The following is a 20,693-nucleotide window of genomic DNA, read 5'->3' as shown; positions in this document are numbered from 1 at the left end:
CTTTTAATAACGCCAAGGCACCTGCGTCAAGTCCCACAAATTAGAGTAGAGTACAAACGGAAATTGCTATTTAATTTCGGCGTAAACCTTTAAACTTTAAATAAACGTAACTTGAAGATGCAAATATATGGTTTTAAAATTGTTTCTATCTTTAATGTAACTAAATTATGTTTGCAAAACGTCGATTTGGTTTTATAATAAAAAATGAAGTAATTTAAATGAGCTAAGGCAATTATTTTGAAACGAATAAGCGGAAGCCGTGCTTTTATTTTGTCTGGCTTCCCTCTACTTTGGTCAGCCAGAGCTCCAACGGCTCACAGAGACAGCAGGATGCCAAGCAGAGCGCTCCGACATACGGCGTCCGTCTCATCGTTTCCCGGCGTTGCTACGCGGCCACAATATCTCTGATGGGGCGTTTTTATCTTCTACTTTTTACCTCCCTCGACGACTGGATATTTTCGGAATGAAGCGAATGAATGTGAGCGACACAAAAGAAGTGTCTTGTTTTTTTTATTTTATTTTTTTTTCTGTCTCCAGCATCCTTTTGGTGTAGTCACTGTGGATGTCGGAGGACTTTGAATGTAGTGCTCTGTAGTGGTGGACGCTCACACACCCTCAACTTTTCCCACAGCTTTTTCTTGTCTTTCCCAAAGGTTTTCCATCTTTGAAAAGGGATAGAACAACTCTTTCAGGTGGAAACACATCCAACGACCTGACATCCAGCTGCACTGTCCTTTAGAGCAGCGGTTTAATCCCAACAAGCATCGTCTCTGGGGTGGGAGGACACGACCGATGCTTGCCTCTTTGCTCGTCCCCCCCTTTGTTTTCCCTGAGATTTGTTCCGTCTGTCCGTTCTGTTCTGTCTCCTGTGTCCCATAGTGGCATGGAAATTCATGAATGCATCCAAGGACATGTGCACAAATTACGTATGCACCCTGGTGGTAGTAGGCTGTGCGTAATACCCTCTATATATGATTCCCATTTCTCGCACTCAGCAGTGTTGTTCCTGTGTTTGGAGAGATTTTGAAGATCCATCCTCACTTGGAAAAAACATGGTGAATAATTGTACTCCAAATTTTAGTGGCACAAATTTTAAGGCAGAAAACTGATGTTGCCTATATTACAAATTTGTACACCTCTAATGAAGAAAAAAATGAGAATGAAAGTTTATACTCATTAGAGTTCCGTAGTTGTGTCATTAATCAAGCTCCTTGAGTGTTGATGGATCGAAGAAATCTGTGCGCAAAAGCTGCCCGGCGTCCTTCCATGTGCCTGTCCAATGTGCGCCCCTGGCCACTCTAATGTGCCAGTCTTTCTTTTGGGTGTGTGTGTTCTCTACAGCCACGCGGGAAGGCGCCCCCCACCATGTGGCCGTCAGGTGTGGGCAGCAGGCAGCCGTGCCCGCGAGAGTCGGCCATGCGCAGGGCGGCCGTCAGCGGCCACATCAACGCCCTACCGCCTCACCACGTCCCCACCGGCCGCAGCGTGCGGGTCTTCATCTGTGCCAACCCCGACGGTAAGAGACCCCGCCTGCCTGCGCGTGACACTAAGGACTCATAAGAGCTTTCCTCTGTGTCGGGGGTCGTAAAAATAAGTTTCATCAGTTTGTTTTTGGATATTACTGTCAGCAGACGGATTTGCTGTTAAGTGCGTCTCAGTTGCAGTGATGGTTCTAAGCGACTGCTCAGTCGCCCCCACCCCCCAAAAAAGGTTTGATATGTCTTGATGAACAGGTTATTTTTGAAGAAACCTTGTTTGGTACATTTTCCCCATGACTTCAGCAGTTTGGGCTCACACGTGCCATCATTTGGTCCAGTTTAACTGGTAATTTTTCCTTGCTGTTGCACCAAGAATCTTAACATCCCTCCTTGGTAGATCTATGTAATATTCTCTCCAGAGCCTGGAGTAATTTTGCACAGCTTTGCATTTTTTGAACACTTTCTGAATTTTAGCAACTTTTGTTCACTTGCAAACTGGAGTTTAACTGACTTAACTACTGGAGGTATTTATATATGTCTCTCTGAGCACAGCCTCGACTAACTTTGGTTAATTTTAGCTATTTCTAACCAAATCTTTGACCTTAAACTAAATTGTACTTAATTTTGCTAATTTTTATTCCGATCTAAACAAGTAATTAAAGTTTCTTCTGGAAAATCCAGGCCTTTCTGAGCTAAAATAAAGTTATGTTGAGCTAACTTTACTTTTATAGGTAAACATAGGCTATTGGCTGTTGGCAACTCGTATCTGTTGTTGACTTAGGCTTACCGTTCTCCTGGCAAACATTTGTCAGGCACGTAGTAGACCTAAGTCTTAGGCAAAGGATCAGACACTTGGCATTTTCCTTTAAGACTTTGCAATTATTAATGATCAGACCCTGGCACCTTGGTGATCATAAAATACAGTTCGTGTCCACAACTTTTAAAGTAATCACACACTGGTTCATTCATAAGTACTGACCGACACTTGAGCTTAAGTATTTCAAGTAAAATCCATCAGGTTAATTCGTGTGGAGCTCCTCGATGTACAAGCCTGTGATCTGCAGCAGCAGCAGCATCAGTGACTTTGAGGTGAAGAATCAGGGCTGTGAGTTGATGGTGTACTTTATTCACCCACCAGTGAGCTGTGACATTTAAGACTCATTTAACCTGATGGCCTGACTTCTGAGGGCGATATCTTAAGTAAGGTTACATTAGGGGCAACGTGACAACAAATGTGTGCATGATTTATTCTAGTACGGAGGCAAAAACAACAGATTGCATTCGACACAGAGTGCACGGTGTGAGCAGAGTGCAAGACAGTTGGGTGGTAAGGGAGATACCCAGTCGCAGCATGGTATTTGAATATGCCCTCTGGGCACGGGGGTAAAAATAGGAGCAGTAAAACTGGAGTAAACAAGGCAGAGGATAGAGGAAAAGTGGGATGAGAGAGAACGTGGTAGAACGGAAAAGGATGTTGTTCTTCATCAACTCGTCAGCGTCCTTCTCTCTCACTCTCACCAAGCTAACCCGCTATACACCTTAAAACAAGAACAAATCGACCTCACATTATTGCAATGTTATTGTCTGCAACAGAGGTGGAGAAGGCTGGCATTGTTCAGCCACCTGTAGCTGACCTTCACACACATGCTGATTAAATACACGTGAACGGAAAAACAATGAAGGGGGAGGAGCGTTGGTTGTAGTTGATGCCGTTTCTCCTTCAGCACAAACAGAAAGGTACACAACGCAGCCAGAGAAAGAAGACAATTTGGAGCCGCTGTGTCTGTTGATATTCACTGCTGATATCCAGTAAATCAGGCGTGTCCAAACTAGGCCAGATTTTATATTAGAAATACACCCAAGGGCCAACTGCTCCTACATGCAGACTGAAGACTACAGTTAGGCGATCCACAAATACACCGCCTCCTAGTAAGTTTAGCATGAAACAATTCTGACTCAACATTTCAGCAACCACACAGTATCTAGTATCGGACGACAAAATACAGGTTAGGGCGGTCAAGATAAATAGCACTATTTAAAAATGTATAATGAGGCCAAATATGTAGCTAATGAATAGCCGAGAAATGGACAAATATTTGAAAACATATCAAGACAGTACTACTAATTTACAATACTTTCAACAAACAAACAAATTAATTCAAAAATAGGTGAAAGCCAGCCTAAAAGAAAGTTAGCTTTGAAAAAGCTCACTTCAAATAGCTTGAGGTGACCTAGAATCTAAATATATACCTAGTATTTCTGTAATTAGTCAAAATAATTGCTCTTAGTCTTTACCTTGACAAGCAAAGATTGAATAGAATAAAAGCTCATAGTAGTCCAGGATTTTCTCTTGAAGTTAAGACTGATAGAGCTAAATTTAGACACTAAATTTAAACTAGATAGACAACAGAAAATTAGCCAATAACATAGAAAATATTAAATAATTAGCTACACTTTGACAGTGAATGAGCTCAAAATTTAAACCAGAAATGGCCTCAGACATGTTGATGATTTTAATTCAAATATAACCTGGGGTCTTGGCCTGTATTCAACACAGAAATAGTTAAAGTATATTATCTAGTTTTCCTAAAAATCCTCCTAAAACCTTTTCGAGAAATAGATTCCAAATTTTCTCCACTCATGTATTAAAACTCATCCTTAGGAAATAAATCAGAGAACATATAATAGTATTTTTCAGCTTTTGCTTTTCATGTTGCAAACTCGCCTTACAGACATTTTGTGCAATCTATTCATGAGTCTGTGACCCAGGTCTGCCCTTCGCCTTCAGACAAGGTCCTTTTTTCCTGTGTTCCTGGATGGGGCTGTTCTGTCTGCTTGTTTATCTGGAGCTGTTCAGAAAGTGTCTGCTTAATAATAAATTACATAAATAACTCTAAAATATTTACCCTAAATCCCAGAGTTACTTTTAATAATAAATTACATAAATAACTCGATATACTCTCAATATTTACCCTAAATCCCAGAGTTACTACATATTGCACATGTGTGCTTTATGGAGTGTGGACTTCAGGCTTTGGTTTGAAAATGTGCAGTGAATGTGCAATGAAAGCAGCAGTGTGAGAGTGAAGCAGCCACTGAGGCCACACGCAGGGATCACTCTTCCAGTGACAAATTTCCCCCGATGACAGTTAATAAAATCTATGTTGCACATAACAGTGTAATTCCACAGTGGGTGAGGGCAGTCACGGGGAGGGTGAGTAATACTATCTGCAATGATAATCACACAGCATTGTGATAGAATAAGAGCATCTTTTTTATTATGCTATTTTTTATTGTGGGACTGAACTCACTGCCATGATCCACACGAGGGAGACTTTAATGATCTCTCTGTAGTCACTGTAGCACTGGCTCTGCTCAACACACCAGACCCCACTGCCCTTAATCAGCAGCAAAATCACAGACGGCTCTGACACACGGTCCCCGCTGCGCTCTAACGCTGCTTTGTCTTGTCTACAAAACGGCCAGACGCTCTGTTTTCCTTGTAATTTAAAAAGGAAACGCAGTGTCTTCCACAGAGCTGGAGCCTTGACAGTAAAAACCTACGCCTGTAGATGTCAACGAAACATGCAACAGCTACGGTTCGACTCACGGTGTAATCACTGAGGATCAGGTGACTCACACCTGCTGTTTCAGGGTTTTATGGACTCAAAAACCTGATGTCCCTCTGCATGTCTTACTTGATCAGAACAACAGGTGCGTTCTCTTTGTTTTCAACAACTCCTCTAGTAATAACCTATGCTTCTTAGCCCGTGAGACTCCACCTATTATCGCAACTCTCCAGAACTAATGTGTCACCGAGATACAATCCTCACCATGTTTGTATATGTCACATATGTTAAACTCCAGGCTCTGGAGAGAATATTACATAGATCTACCAAGGAGGGATGTTAAGATTCTTGGTGCAACAGCAAGGAAAAAAAAAACAAAGGGAAAAATGAAAGATGATGCTGTAGACAACTGTTTACCTTACGACATTTAAAAACAAAGTGTTGTCCTTTTTCTGGGAAATACATTCCAAATCTTATCTTTGTGTCTTTGTTTGCATGGTTAGTCGTTATCAAAGAAAAATGTTTTCTCTTGAAAAATCATTCTGCATTTAAAGGTCAAACCTTTTGTTTTGGCATAATAATCCAATCAGGTTAGAGTAAAGGCTGTATTTGTATTTATTTGGGACGGCTGGGCTTACAGTAAAAGGAATAGTGTCTCAGGGTGTCCTCAGAACTGCAGAGATTCAGGTTTTATGTGTAGGTGTGTGTGCGTCTGTGTGTGCTTCCACAGCCAATCAATTAAATGCCAAGCTATCTGTTTCTGGCCAGTGGCCAGACGACAGCAGCAAACAAGCTTATCATGATTTATTATTGTATGTTGTGTGTATTATGCAGCCGGCTGTATCTATCGATGTAGAGTGTGTGTGTGTGTGAGAGAGAGTGTTTGTTGCTGTCCATATAGGCATACCCAGACGTATCCATTAGGATGTACTACACAGTCACCTCAGGTGCTTGGCTGTGGGGCTGTTTGTTATAGGCAGTTATTTGTATGCAAGCCGTCACTCAAGCTGTTTAGAGTTGATAAACGCACCAGGCCAGAAAATTGTCGTGCAGAAAATTATCCCACCCTCCAATGCACCATCGCCAAGGCTGTAGAATGTCACCACTGAGTCTGCTTATATCACAACCTACAGTTTTTCTCTGCTCTGTATCCCACTCGAAGACAAATTTGGCTTGAATTCCAGCTCTAAAATTGCACCAGAGACTCAAGTCACCTCTCTGAGTTTTATACAGTAGCACAAACTAATCTCAGGAGGTCAGACTGACGAGTCGTGCCGCCTGTCATGGCAGACTGCTGTATGCTAAAGCCTGTTTATTGAAACACTCAAGTGAAACAAGATTAATATACAGTCCTAACCAGCATCAGTAACCTGCCTGTCTTAAAAGCTGTTTGTAACAAATAGAGACATTTATTTCTACATTATTGAGATAAATAGTTTCATAGTCATATTTGTTTCCTGCTTTTATTTTAGAGAAAGAAACAACTCCATAAATAAACATTTTTGCCTGTTAAAATAAAACTAGTTCATAAAGTTCATAAAACTAATCATGATGTAAACTTCAAAGCGCTGAGATAAAATATCACCACTATGCATGAGAGGAAGAACCAGTTATGGGTTGAAAATGTTACCTTTGAGATAAAGCTGTTAAAGAAATCATTAAAAGGTTGAAATGATGACATATTGTGATGTCTTAAGTCCAACAAATAAGGTAGAAATGATGACGTAAAATCACGAGTGTGACCATAAAAGTGAAAATGATGTGATGCTGAATCAATATTAGGAAATCTGTCAGCCAAACCTGAGAATAACAGACGATGTTATGAGATCAAAAACGATGCCAAATGAACAAGGTCAGGTCTATCATCTGTCTGAGAGTCCTTCTCAGCAGGAGAAACTGCTCCTTCTAGTCTAAATAAGTTGTGTGATGGCAGCACAACAACATCCAGTCAATGTTCCTCGTTCTGATCCAGACGTACTCAGTTAAAGTGTATGAGCTCAAGAAGTGAAGCAGCATCTGGCCTTTTATGGATGGCCGGTTCACACTCAGTCCCAATCTGCCTTTAGCATCTTCCGGGTCACTCGCTATTGATTTGCTTGCTCACTAGACTGTGCAGAAGAAATGGGTGAAGCACCATGGGAGAACCCCTCACCACAAATTGGGGAGTGAGTGTTGTCGAACATTTATTTATGGATTGAAAAGATTAACATTTAGACCATGTATTCAACCAATCTCTTTTAATTACTATGTTTTAAGGATCAACCCCTAAAACACCTCGATGTTTCCTATTAAAACATAGTGTTTTCATAGGACTTCCAGCGATCAACCCCTAAAACACCTCGATGTTTTCCCCCTCTTTTCTAATGTCTCCTTTTTAAATCAGTGCTTTCATAGCAGTTGATCAGACTGTCTCTGGAGTGCAGCTTGCTGCAGTTCTTGGTGAGGACAGATTGACTGCTGTGTTGGAGACATGGAGAGTGGGCGCTGAAGGCCAGATGAGCAGACTTTGACTTTGCTGACTTCTTACACTGTAGCTGTGATTTTAATGATAGACATTTTTAAGTCACACTGAGTGGATTTGCCACCCAAAATAGGCACACATGTTTACAGCCTAGCCAACAGTTGTACACCATGTGGGATGCACATGTTGAAACTTAACCTTTTTAAATTTCGACCCTTGTAGCCTAAATAAATCCAGGAGTTGAAAATCCACATTTTATCAAAGATTACTGCTGAAAGGTTGGATTTCTTAGTTGCGTGACTTTCTACTGTAGCAGAAACTTGTTGCCTCAGCCTTTAGCCATCAGATATAGTAAAATCAACTTTCCCTCAATTTTCAGCCACATACGCCGAGTAGATTTGAGTAGCATTGTTATATCGGAAAATATTGCATCACAACTGGGTGAAAAGTGTCAGAATTTAATTTTATGAAAAGAGGCTTTTCATTAGATTTCATCAGTAGAAGGCTGATGAAACTCTAGGAGTTTGTGTAGTCATATTTAAAGCACTTTTAAGGACAAGGACAAATGCTTGGAAGCTACAGCAAAAAATCGCATGACAATGGATTCCAGTCTAAACTGAATCAAGTTGTAGTTTGCATCATGTCAAAGGACTTTTGCACAATGAAAGAGCTCAGAGTTCAAATATACAACAACAGCTGAAAGAAGCTCCGTCTTTACACCACACAGCCCTGTTTTCAATCCCTTCTGACCCTTCGTAACTATGGACACAAAAATCCATTGCTAACGTCTCATTACATCATCATCAAATATTTGTCTGAACATTTTGGGACAACCTGGACAATCAGTTTTGGCTTAACGTGTTCAAACAGTTTTAGAGAAGGATTGGCAAAACAGTGGGCAGCTGGTCAGTTTTGTTTGCTATATTATTGTTGCAAATATGGACAGTATTTATTTGAACCTTGTTTTACAATTCAAGTAAAAAATGACATTTGCAAGTGTGAAGTTTGTAAATTGTAAAATTTTACATTCATACATTCATATTTATTTAAAACTTTGGGTCTGACTGCCAGGAACAGTTGGCTTTATCTCTCTTTTTTTTTTCTTTTCTCAACCCACTGCTCATGAGTTCCCTAAAGGCAAAAAGAAAACGAAGTGAGAAAAGGGTGAAAAAGGAGCTGACAGGACATATCCGTATGGAACACGTAGAGGGTTTTGCACTATTGAAAGGAACAGACGGAGAATGCAAGGGAAGGACACACACAGAGAGAGACACACACATGGACACACAATGTAGGATTCAGTCTTTGTTCGTTTGCATGTGGGTGGGTTCGAAACACACACTGATACGTCAGCCTGCCATAACTCATCTCCATTTAAAATAAAGCAGGGGAGCGAGTTGTCCTGCTGTTATCAGCAGAAATCTAACAGGTCACAAATAATATGGCATGAATTTATTTCCTGCAAATAAGATGTAATCTGTGGGGGACACTGTGCATGGAGCTGCATATTATCCTATGCAGTGACATCAAAGGTCCACTCAAGCAGCAGCTGCCGTTTACTTCATTTACATCCTATAACATCAGTTGGGCTTTGACTTGACATTTAGCTCAGGTCACTGAGGCTGAATAAGTGTATGTTTGTAGCCTTACTACAGATGAAAGGACAAGCGCAGGTTATTCTCCTCAGGCTGTATATAAGAAATGATCGCTATGAAAGATATTCATGGTACATCTTCATGTCATTACTGTGTTAAATATTAGAATGATGTAGTAAATGTCTGGTTAACCTTTGGCTTTTTGGGCTCATTATTTTTCCAAACAGTTTAAACTTTCTTCACTAACTTTTGGCCAATCCTGCACAGCACTGCATTGTTTGACTATCTGTACTGTTTGTGCTTATTTTTAGCTCATTGTTGGCTTTTATTCAGGCAAACATTAAGCCATTTTTGACATAACTTGACGATGAGGTTATGTTAATTTAAAAGTAATTCTAAACTAATTACAATAACTTTTGATTCATTGTGTAAATTTTGTTTTTTTAAAAAAAAAATTCTAAACTTTTTTCTGGGTTTTTGCTATATTTTTATAGCATTTCGGGGTAACTATACCTCAATAACAGGACAATGATGCCTTGGGTTGTTTTGGTTTACATCCTCCAGGTAGAAACCTCCACTAGATTAAAAGATTTGGTCATCAAGTGCATACAATTCTGGAAAGGTCTCCAATCTAATCTTCTGTATGCAAGGCATAAGCCTCTTAATTATCTGTGGTCTGTGTTAGCTTATTTTTCTGTTTATGATTCTCACTAAAACTGTTTTAAACACAAGTCAGACTCCTCCAATGATTTTTAACTCTTTATATTCCAACTCTTTGTTTTCCAGATACAGAAGCAGAGAGGAACGCACTAAAGGAGCATGTGTACCCCAAACTACGAGACTTCTGCAGGGAGAACTATGGGATTGAGTTCCAGGTAACTGTTTATTTCCATTTGACTTCTCCAACCTTTCTACTCCCAACACGTTTTAACTCCAAAGAAAGCACGTTATCTTTGCCTGTAGGAGTTCCCCAGAGCTATATACTGGGGTCACATTTCTGCCTTCTCTCTTATTGTGTCCCCTGTTTGAAAAAAAATCCATAGGAAATCTGAATCTGAAGTGTGTGTTTGAACTTAATATTTTTCTTAAATTGCGGCTAATAAACAGTTGGTTCTTCATAAGACGCTTCAGGCATGTAGCTGCCTGAGTATTCATCAAAGCGATGGACAATTTTATAGCACATCCCTGCACATGTCATGTTTAGAATTTCAGAACGCGCTTCTCATTTGCTAAAAGCATCAAATGTGAATTCAAACAAAAAATCATTGAAAATCATCATTCATATCCAATTAAAAGCCACAAACCTTTAGGCTAATATTTCAGGGAAGCTTATTGGAGAATTCTCTGTTAATTAAGACTAGACTAGAGCGGATAAGTGAATTGCTGATAATTATTTATTAACATTACGGCCTTTTAAAGATCAAATATATGCAAATACAGTACACTGAGTTTTGTAAATAACAAATTACAGAGTTAAAATAGTGCAAGTACGCACAACTTTCCACACAGAAAAACTTTACATAATAATAAAATAAGCCTGTAACTGTAAGAACGGGTGCAGGTAAGACATTACCCTGACATTAGCTTAGGGTTAGCAAATGAAAATAAAAACTTTCAAAAATGCCTCAAAGATATGACAGAAACAGCCACAAGTCAAAACTGATGAAAACCAGCTGCAAGTCAAAACATTATGTAAATATGCTTCAACTTGCTGAAAATGTGTCCAGACGTCATTCATACGAAAATACATTCAAACGATTTAGCCAGTAAGCTAGCTGGAATGAAGATAAAAATAGCTAAATAGTCAAAGTAAGACAAAGTTGTTCTTTAACTTGACTGATGGCAAAAATGGTTTACAACAGGAAAAAAGGACAAAGAATTTGAGACATTGTGCAGGCCACATTACTTTAAACCTATTGCAACAGCTGGACTATGACCCTTCATTTGGACAAACCTGCACAAACACAGAGATGTTGGCATCAATGTTGGCTGCTCCTTCAAATCAGGATCCACAAAATGCAGCATTAAAATGGTTTGGCTGTGGAGCATTTGTCCACGTGTCTCTCTGTCTGGTGATTCAAGTGACTGTGACAAGGCGTGAGCTGAAATTATGACGCAAGAAGCCTTGGAGTTTTTAAACGATGACTCATTTACTCCTCCTCCCTCACCCTCCTCACCCACGCCATGCAAGCTTTGGCACCTTGGCTAAAAGCAGTTTGCTTGCTGGAGCCTGGTAGTGTTTTGTACTTGTGACTTTTGGCTGTGAAACCGCGACACACAACTAAATTCTCTCTCGAGCTGCATTCATATTTTCTTCACACTGGTGTCTGTTGACTTGCTCTGACACACATATGCCAAGCTGACGAAACCCACTGCCTCCCCATGGAAGAAGAGGAGAGAGAAAGATAGCAGGAGTGAGAGATATAGAGGCGATAGAAGGACAGAGGGAGGAGTTAGAGGAGAAGGCAGAATTCCAGCTGAGAAGCTAATGACAGCATCAGTGTCCTCATTTTGTCATTGCACTGTAATAAAAGGCAGTAGTGTTGGGTAAATACTCCAACATTCACATAACAAACAGTGTAAAGAAAATAGCCTAGATGAGACTAACTCAGCAATAAAATATAGCTAAGCTGTCTTAACCGATATGCCAAGGAAAAGCTAAAGGGGGAGCAGAATAGTAAGCTTTCCAAAAAATAGTTTAAAAATGTGCAAAGAACTGTCTACACTAACATTCCCAGTTTAGAAATATGTCTTGAAAAGGTTTGAAAAGTGCTTAAATTTGACTTGGTTAGAGGTGCTTGAACTGTGCTAAGGTGGATGGTTGGCAGGGATTCAGCTAAGAGACTCACAGTGTTAGTGACCTCATTCAGTCACTGTACAGTAGTAGAGGCAGTGGAGGGGAGGGAAGCTGTGTTTGCTCCCATAGTTCTCATTTGTAGAGGCACACACACACAGCTTTTGGACTCAATAATTGACTAAAATAACTCATATTAAAAAATATATATATCTTGAGATGATTTTATATATAAAAACTAAATAAATGTTTGCTATATCTATATATATACACACACACACAAAACATATACACTGAAATGCTCCGTGTTGCCATGGTTGCCATACAAAATAGGCACACTTGATACAAGTAAACTTTTTTAGCCACACAACAACTGCAAACTCAATTAGCAACTGCCACTCAGACATCATTCAAAACCTCCGTCAGCCACCAGCTCTAGGATTAGACAACATGAGAGAGAAAGACGTTTAATTAACATGATTATCGTCGCGTTGCTGAGAATAATTTTGCCGTCAACTGGAATTTGTCAGAGACATAAATAAGTACTCCTCTTTTTCACAGCTTCATCTTCTGTCCCCGGTCTTTAGGATCTTTAGGATCTGAAGCCTGGGGTCTGCAGACCAACCCACTAGTTTGTCTGTGATGACAGACTACAGCCGGTGTTTCTCTGATTAGAGAAATGAATGGACCCGCCGCAGCTGCTCCACATAAACAGTGTGTTTAGGGAGAAAAGGGCTGTACAAAATACAAGAAGGACCTAGTGCCTAAAGGAATTTGGTCACTGAAATGTCAAAAGTATTTAATAAATGCAAGTGGGTAGGTAAAAAAAAAAAATCTGAAGTTGGATATTTACCTTTACTATTATTAAAAAATAGAGAAAGCTTTGGGCTTGATTTGGCTAATCTTCAATTATCCACGGGAAACTCCATCTTTTTGGATAACTTTTTTTTCTATTTGGGTTCCGTATGTTCTCAGCCATGTAGCAATATAGTGAGATATACAGCTTGGTGGATAGGTGGCGATGAAACAGCATCAAAATCTCCTTCAGCTCACGTGCATACAACAGAAGTTTCACTTCTGTAATTTAAGGCACAAAAAAGAAGAAGAGAAAAGTGGGCATTAAGAAAATGGTTCCAAAGACTGGATCCAGCTGTGTGAAGGCTCTCCGGCCTGATCCAGTCTCATGTGGGTCTTTCCTTTTAATGTACCTCATTTACTAATCCCACTCCTTAAAAAAACAACTTTCTCTTTTACCTTCTCTTCTGTGCCTGTAACTCCACTGAAGCCTTCTGAAAGCACAGCAGGAGACAGAGGGAAATTTAATCAGTCCGTCCTCACGGATATGACTAATGTCTCTATTTATCTTTTAATTACCAAGCATCCTCCTAGTCACCTGCAGAAACCTTGTCATGACCCACAGGGGGCACTCTTATCATTGGGTGTGAGCATCATGCTGATTGCAGTCCCTCCGCCCCACACACCATGGCTGCAGGTAGATTAGTGTCACTGATACTCAGTGACTGATGTTCCCCACAATGGCTTTCACTGCAACAGTAAAACATGTTTGTCATGAGTGAGTGGGAGAGATGTTCTCCAAAGTAAAAGCCTTCAGAGTCTGACAACAGCTGCAGTGCAGCTACAACAACTGTGACAGTCTAGCTCATTTAATCAGGCTAATTTGTGCTCTGCTCTGTTTTCTAATGAGGAAACCTGCTGCAGAAACATTACCAGGAAAACTTAATGATTTTATTAAAAATTGGAACCATCTTAGAGACTATTTCCAGTGTTTTTATGACTCTAATTTGCAGCATTTTGGCTAGCTTTTAGCCACTTTTGAGAAATTGTTTGTCCCCCTGTTGGCAAATTATTTGTGCCAAGATATTTGTGTTTTATAAGTTATCTTTTTGTATTTTTTGTATATTCTGGTTAATGTTTAACCGTTTGCTTCATTCATGGCTAACTTCAGGAGCATATTGACACATTTGTCCCAGAAACATAAGGCTTTTTGATGGATAATGACTAAGTTATAGGTTATATTAGGTTTGTGGGCTATCTGTTCATGTTCTTTTGGTGCTTCATTGAAGTACCTTAAACTGTCTTCTGGCACATTTAACATACTTAAGCTATTGTTTAGCTGTTTTGGTATATTTGTGACATTTAGACAAACACTTGTTTTAAAATGTATATATATATGCAAAACATTTTCTAGTTATACTTTTTTTTAATTTTTCAATGTCTTGATCGGTTTGCAGATTTAATCTCTGCTAGTTAACATTGACCTATTTTTACTACTTTTGTTATATTTTTCAGGTTACTACATACCCCTACAGATAGGTCAGTTAGCATTGTTGGTATATTTTTTTGTAAACCGTGTGATTTCACTTTCATTTCTTTGACTTTTTAAATTTTTGGTCAAATTTTCATTGGTTTTTGACGTTCAGTCAGACCCTGTATTAGCATGTAGCCTGACAGCAGAGAGAGGACACACATTTGAGGCTCTGTATGTAAATGTTATCTGAGAAAATTATAATATCGGATTGGATAAAAAGATCAAAGTTTGACCTCAGCTCTCTCAGACCATCAGGCTGCCAGCAGCTGGAAGGATTGTTGGAGTGAAAATATTTCTAGCTATGTGCGAGAATCATGTGGCGCCCTGACAGCGGTTTCCCTTCCACAGAAACGCAGCTGCTCGCAGGTGTGCAACACAATCAGGCAGATGAGCCAAGGCGTGGGGCCCAAAACCTCCTGCTGCTTTTCCACCAAATACTATTTCCCCAGAGTGTCAAAGTAAAGCGCCATGCTCTCAATTTAAGTGCCAGCCACTGTGGTTCTCTGGCACTCGGTGGACGTGTCAGTCATCTCTCCTGGCTAAACTCAATTGAGGCGGCCGTTACTCTGGAAAGCTGCCAATTATGGAGACCGCTGTGATTTCACCTCCATTCTCTGCAAAAACCTACTTTCTCCTCATCATGCACCGATCTTAGAACGACAAACTGGCATTAACCTCCACAAGAGCTAAAAATCATGTCACAGTTTGAATATCAGGGGCTGAAATCTTGGCCCCGAAGCAGCAAAAGCCATCGCGTATCATGTTTATGCTTATGTCAAACACCGCCAGATGGTGAAAAGACCACAACAACAACAACACACCCAGGTAGCCGCAGGTAGGGGGCATTTTTTCAGAGTGATTTGAACTGTGTGACATGGGCGACACACACATATTTTCCAGGCATTTCTACACCTTTCTGTGCTGAGGAGGGAGGTTTTCCCCCTGTGGCTTGTTTACAGTTGAAACTGTCTGAGCTGCCAAAGTGGTGATGAATGTGTAGAGGTCTCCCCTGTTGCATTTTGTTTGCACAGTCACACAGTGGACGTGTGAGTGTGCCCCCTACAGGTCACTGATGCAGGTTGAGGGGCTTTTAATAAAATATAACCTGCTGGTTGATGTGTCCCTGAGAGTATGTATGCTTTTTAAATAGAAACTCTAAAGGGGAAATGTGTTTGTGTTCTCAGGTGGTGGACCTTTACTGGGGTATGGATCCAGAGGAATGGGACAGTCCGGAGCTGCAGAGACTGAGGATGAAGCTCCTGGAGGATTGTCTGAAGACCTCAGCGGGACCCTGTTTTGTTGTGAGTCTTCTGCACTGCACCACTTTGGTGTCGTCTAAGTTGACGTACAGTATCTGAGCTCTGCATAAGCAGAAAATCAGCTTAGACCATTGCACTTTGGTTCCTCCATATCTATAAAAGTGGCATGTCTCCATGCTTTTTAGGCTCCAATAGGATTGTAAAATGAGCTAATAGAAGTAGAAACACATATTTTCATCCTTGTTTTGTTGCATTTGGAAATGTGAGTATGAGAGGCTCTTGCTACAGGTCAAAGATCTTTTCAAGAATTTCCCAAGAAACAAGCCTAAATAATGTTAAAGCCCTCAGCTTAACATGCTTTTTACTACACATTCTCTGTACTCTCTGCTATACTACTGGGGTAAACTTTAAAATCTCAAATGCAGCTTTGAAACCTGTGTATTAGATGTTCATCTACTTTACAGTAAAACTGGAACATCAAATGTATAGTTACGGTCCGGTTGGTATGCTAGCTTACCAGTACTTATGTGTGGCTGAAATATTACTGGAATATGTTTTCAAACGGCCCTACAGACAAAAGAGAAAAGATTGACTGTATTAAATCAATCTGTTCGCTCAGATTAAATATTAAGAGAATGTGATGTTTCTAACCTCAAATTAAATCCATCTCGAAAATTTGAGTGAATGCCTTTTAGCCACGCAGGTTTTTAAGTATTAAAAATAGACGGGAAGCTAATACTAAGGTCTATGAATAAGTTACACAAGTATATCTGCTCGGAGTTATAGACTAGTGTGATTGTTGAAGACACTTCACTAATGCATTATGGGTAATTTTGGAGCCTTTGATTTCAAGGAAGCAGAATATCCTTCAAGAGCGTCTTGTTTCAGGAGTGACTTTTCTTTAGCTTTCATATGTGAAAAGCAGACAGTTATTTCCTCCTTACAGCTGGAAATAAAATGACGACCTGTTATACTACATAACATCCAGCTAAAACACTGCCTCTTCCAACAGACAGTGGGTTTGGCCCGTTATAGTTTTGAGCACAGTCGTGGAATTAGTTTATAAAACACTGCCTCTTCCAACAGACAGTGGGTTTGGCCCGTTATAGTTTTGAGCACAGTCGTGGAATTAGAACATGGTGGTACTAATTAAACCCATTCCATGTAGAAATAAAAAGAGTAGATGTGCTTCAAACTCAAGGTGATCAATGTGGCAGCAGTATAGCGGAAATGTGACATCACCAAACGCAGACAGATTTCAGAGCAGCAAAAAGTACTGATCTACTGAGATTGAAAACATTAAAAACATTAATCCCCAAATAAAAATGTTGTGTCTTACCTTAAGTGTCGTAGGCAGTAATATCCAAGATCCAGAGTGACAGAGTGTCCTGCATTTAACAAATCAAAATAAAGAGTTAACCATGGTAGTAAGAGCTGTTCCAGTTTCTACACACCTGGCTGGTAATTAGTTCACCTGTTCTCCTGCTGTTTGGGGTGTTGTCGTTGGTTGTGGCTTACTGCCACCTTCAGAGGAGAGGTGTGGTCTGAAACAGGAAGTGTGGTGATTTAAACTCATCAGGTGAAAACTAAAGGAGGCAGTGTCTCTGTCGTGTGGATTAGCAACATACAATAGACCAACCATTAACGGGCGGGGGGTGTTTGAGTCAAAGAACTTGTGCTGTGACTGGAGCTGCCCACGTGTATGAGAATATAGAGGCTTAAAAGACCAATCCCATCTTCACACATATTTCTTTCACAAAATTTAAAATTAAAAAATTACAAAAACTACAACATCCAGTACGGAAATATTTAAACGTACGACATAAATGTATACCACAATAGCTACAAGTTGCCTAGGATATTAATCAAAATGTTGCAAATTTTCCTTGAAAGATCTAAGTTGTTTTTTGTTATTTTATATGTGATTTTTGTTCTTTTTTTTTAGTCTGACATTTCCTGAAATTGTGATGAGCAGGTGCACTGACAGAAGCCACAGGCCACAAAAAAAAAAAAAAAAACAATGTTTAAACCAAAGGCCATGATCAGCCTCGAGGTACGACTTTGGACTTGGTGTAGGAGTCTTTGTGGTTTGATTCAGCCCAGTGAGAGTCATGGTTCCTGCCTTTAAAGGACCATTAATGCGTTGTCTATGAAGTAAGAGATCAATCAGGCTGAACAGAATCCATCGGATCTAAGGTTGAAAGGGAACTATACCTTCTTAACCCTACCTGAATCCCAAACAATGTCAGACCCGACACTCAGGGATAGAAACACACACACATACACGCACATACACACAAGCTTAGCTCCTTGTTCTTTTCTTTCTCTCTATCACCTTCTATTCTCTCACACAGCTTTTAAGACCTGAGGCTTTTTCTCTCTCATGTCATGATCAGGAATTAGTTGTGGTGTAGTTCACCTGACAGCCCAGCACACTTCTAAGACACACGGCAGGCATCTATGCAGTACACTTCTACGGGCCTGATCTGGATGGTTAAATATTTAATAATACATTCTACCTGTCCTGTGTCAGTGGGGCATGTGGGATTTATTGCTGAGAAGCCGATTCAGACACATCAGAGCCAACTGCTGCTCTCACTGCAGACTGCATCCTTGTCACTGCCGTGCAGACCTGGAGAACAGGATCTGGCATCGTTAATTATGTGGGAGCCACAGTGGCTGGTTTGATCAGGAGCTCTGATCCACATTCATGACATTTCTGGGTTGGCTGGGCCATCCCTGCTTTTGTCTCCTTTTGGACGTGGCTAGACCTAGATACAGTACTTACGTAAGGAGCTGGAAAATATATAAAAGATGTAGCACCTGGCCGTTTCCCTCTGGTTGGAATGGTAACAATGGACTGGCACCAAAACAACTCCTGAGACAAATGTTCTAACTGACTGAGTACGAACTTACTTAGTACACTCAATATTAAACCTTCATTTAACTCGTAGGATGCTCAGACTAATAGTGGAACCCACTGGTCTATCAAGCATTGCTAGCAAATAGCATTAGAATAGCTGGATTTGCAGGTCTCATAGAAACCTACCAAAATATCTAATAGGAAACATGGGTCTGCGGAGAACTGGGGATGATACAGGGAAAAGGCAAGTCCCACAAGAGTGATTCTGCGAAGGTGTGACCCGTGTTTCCTCATTAGAAGGTCTCCTGTGCTTCGCCTTACCGTTACTCTCATTTGACCTGTGGGAGTTAATTCAAACCATTTCATAGAATTATCGTCTAAAAAATATTATAATTAAGTTGACATTTATTTATTTTTATACTTTTCTCTTTCATCTTTATAATCTTACACCTTAAACAAACAGCTGCAGGAGTCAGCCAAGCAAAACCACATACACAGATCAAAGAAAAGCTTCTCTCGCTGTATATGCAGTGTCACAGAATGCATGGATCAGAGGAGGAAGGTGATGAAACACAAGAAAGCAGGAGGATGAAGTTGGAGGTCGAGGCGAGATGGGATGAGAGAGGAAGAAGTTCTTTTTAGAATGACTACAGAAGAAACACGTCTGGGTCTTGTTGGTGTAGGTGAAGGTTTTTTGCTGACAGGAACCTTCTTAATGTCGTCCTCATTCACCGTTCATGAATCATTCAGAGGCTGTGAAGTCCCTCTCCTCCTCTACAATCCAAACCTTCATCAAGCTCTCTGTAAAAGCTGCATCCGTTGTAGGAAAGCTATACAAATGACAAAGTTGATAAAAACTAAGTTCAGCGTTGTAAGAGTCAAGCAGACCTGGTGATTATACAACCAGCTTTTTGTGTCTGTCTTTACCAGAGTCAACCACTGCTTTTAAAGGCCACAGTTTTCCACAGATGCACCACACCTGGTTCAGTAGGGGGGTTTCTTCTCTAACCTGTCGATGCAATAAAGCTGGTTACCATGGCAATGGCAGGGGTTGGCATGGTGATGGTGTCATTGACCTGGAGATTAAGCATGACAATGAGCCTTGACTGTCTATGTCTTTTTCTTTTTCTTCCTTTCCCCTCCTGCTTTGCAACACTCTCAAATTCCCTCATGTACAAAACTTAAACACAATAAATGCCTCAAGGATATGTATCAGCAAACAGGAGGCGGCTGCTAACCCAGTATCATCTACTTTTTTTTTTCCTTCCATCTGCGTGGTCATGTAGCAGGTTTACTGGATGTGAGAGGATAGCTGCTTCAGTCTCTGTTCTTTTCTTGCTGCTGATGTAACTGCTACTAGGATCCTTGGTGGAGGTTTTCACAAACACAAAAAATGAATAAATGTTGGGAATTGAATAACGAAGGAAACCTGACACAGCTGAACTCAAAAATGTCTTTTGACTGCTGCCTTGTTGTGCAGGAATGTCTAGTTTTCACTGAAAATAGTGTTCACGCGTCGGAATGAATGTCCAATCAGGCCAAATTAACTTTTTTAACATTTTCTAATTCCTGTGCTACCAAAATGAATAAAATCAAGCATTAGCACATCTACAAGAAGCATCAGAACTAAACTGTGGTACTTCTCAGAGAGGCATTAACAATCAGCAACATTGGAAAAGACGTGCACTTCGGCAAATCTAGAACTCTGGAACATATGCCATATCTGTGGGCCTATGATGATTGGTTAGCTTGTTTGCTAACAGCTTTATGACTGTCTGTTATTGATTGGCAAATAGGGAAAATTAACTATTTGTCTAATTAGATCATGTTTCTATTTCCCTCTGCTTTGCCAAAGCTTATGCAGCAAATGTCAGAACAGTCCACGATATGTTTCACTGACTGATTGACTGCATGCGAGCCATTGATTTGTTGATTCATACTGTCGCTGCGTGAGCTGCAGTCACCTCTCCCCACTGGCTCATCAGATAAAGTGCACTTAGAGTATAAAACCATCTCTATGGATAAAGAAAAAAACAGCAGGGAAGGGAAAAGGGATGAAGGAGGGAGCAAGGAAGAGAGGCAGAGGAGTGCAGCAAAAACTGGAACTGGGTTGGCTTCCATCTGCTTTGCTATTGTGACTTTTGCCTCCTCTGTTTCTTGCACATACAGCTGCTGGAGTGTAATAGGAACATGTGAAACCCCACATCGCTGTCTTTAGACACGCACCTTTTTTGCAGCAACACAGAATTTCCAGCTCAGTAGCAGCCTTGTTTTAATCCACTTCAGATGGCATCATTCTACCCCAGCTCTGGCTGTAGGTTGGACTCAATACTCAAAGAGCCCTT

General features: G+C 40.4%; 1 protein-coding gene and 1 long non-coding RNA gene across 3 annotated transcripts in view; one reads left to right on the top strand and one right to left on the bottom strand.

The window, feature by feature from the left end:
• Positions 1–17,370, bottom strand: part of LOC112488170 (uncharacterized) — a 50,180-nt gene extending 32,810 nt beyond the window's left edge. The window contains exons 1-5 of one of the 2 annotated variants that reach the window (XR_003051976.1): positions 16,960–17,370; positions 16,825–16,873; positions 13,291–13,442; positions 13,152–13,186; positions 10,477–12,974 (exon numbers count right to left, since the gene is read on the bottom strand). This is a non-coding gene — a long non-coding RNA (uncharacterized LOC112488170). Of the gene's footprint in view, positions 1–10,476; positions 12,975–13,151; positions 13,187–13,290; positions 13,443–16,824; positions 16,874–16,959 lie in introns of those variants that run through there. The other variant, XR_003051980.1, reaches the window with a different exon arrangement.
• Positions 1–20,693, top strand: part of nwd2 (NACHT and WD repeat domain containing 2) — a 35,385-nt gene that overhangs the window by 190 nt on the left and 14,502 nt on the right. Inside the window, exons 2-5 of the mRNA XM_008321204.3 lie at positions 18–478; positions 1,342–1,516; positions 9,890–9,978; positions 15,411–15,527. Of these exons, the coding sequence (XP_008319426.1) occupies positions 464–478; positions 1,342–1,516; positions 9,890–9,978; positions 15,411–15,527 (396 nt within the window). The 5' untranslated portion in view covers positions 18–463. The remainder of the gene's footprint in view (positions 1–17; positions 479–1,341; positions 1,517–9,889; positions 9,979–15,410; positions 15,528–20,693) is intronic.

Source organism: Cynoglossus semilaevis, chromosome 1 (genome assembly GCF_000523025.1).
Source record: "Cynoglossus semilaevis isolate Cse_v1.0 chromosome 1, Cse_v1.0, whole genome shotgun sequence".
Taxonomy (NCBI): domain Eukaryota; kingdom Metazoa; phylum Chordata; class Actinopteri; order Pleuronectiformes; family Cynoglossidae; genus Cynoglossus; species Cynoglossus semilaevis.
Note: the sequence above shows the minus strand (reverse complement) of the source record. Positions and strands in the feature narration are given on the sequence as shown.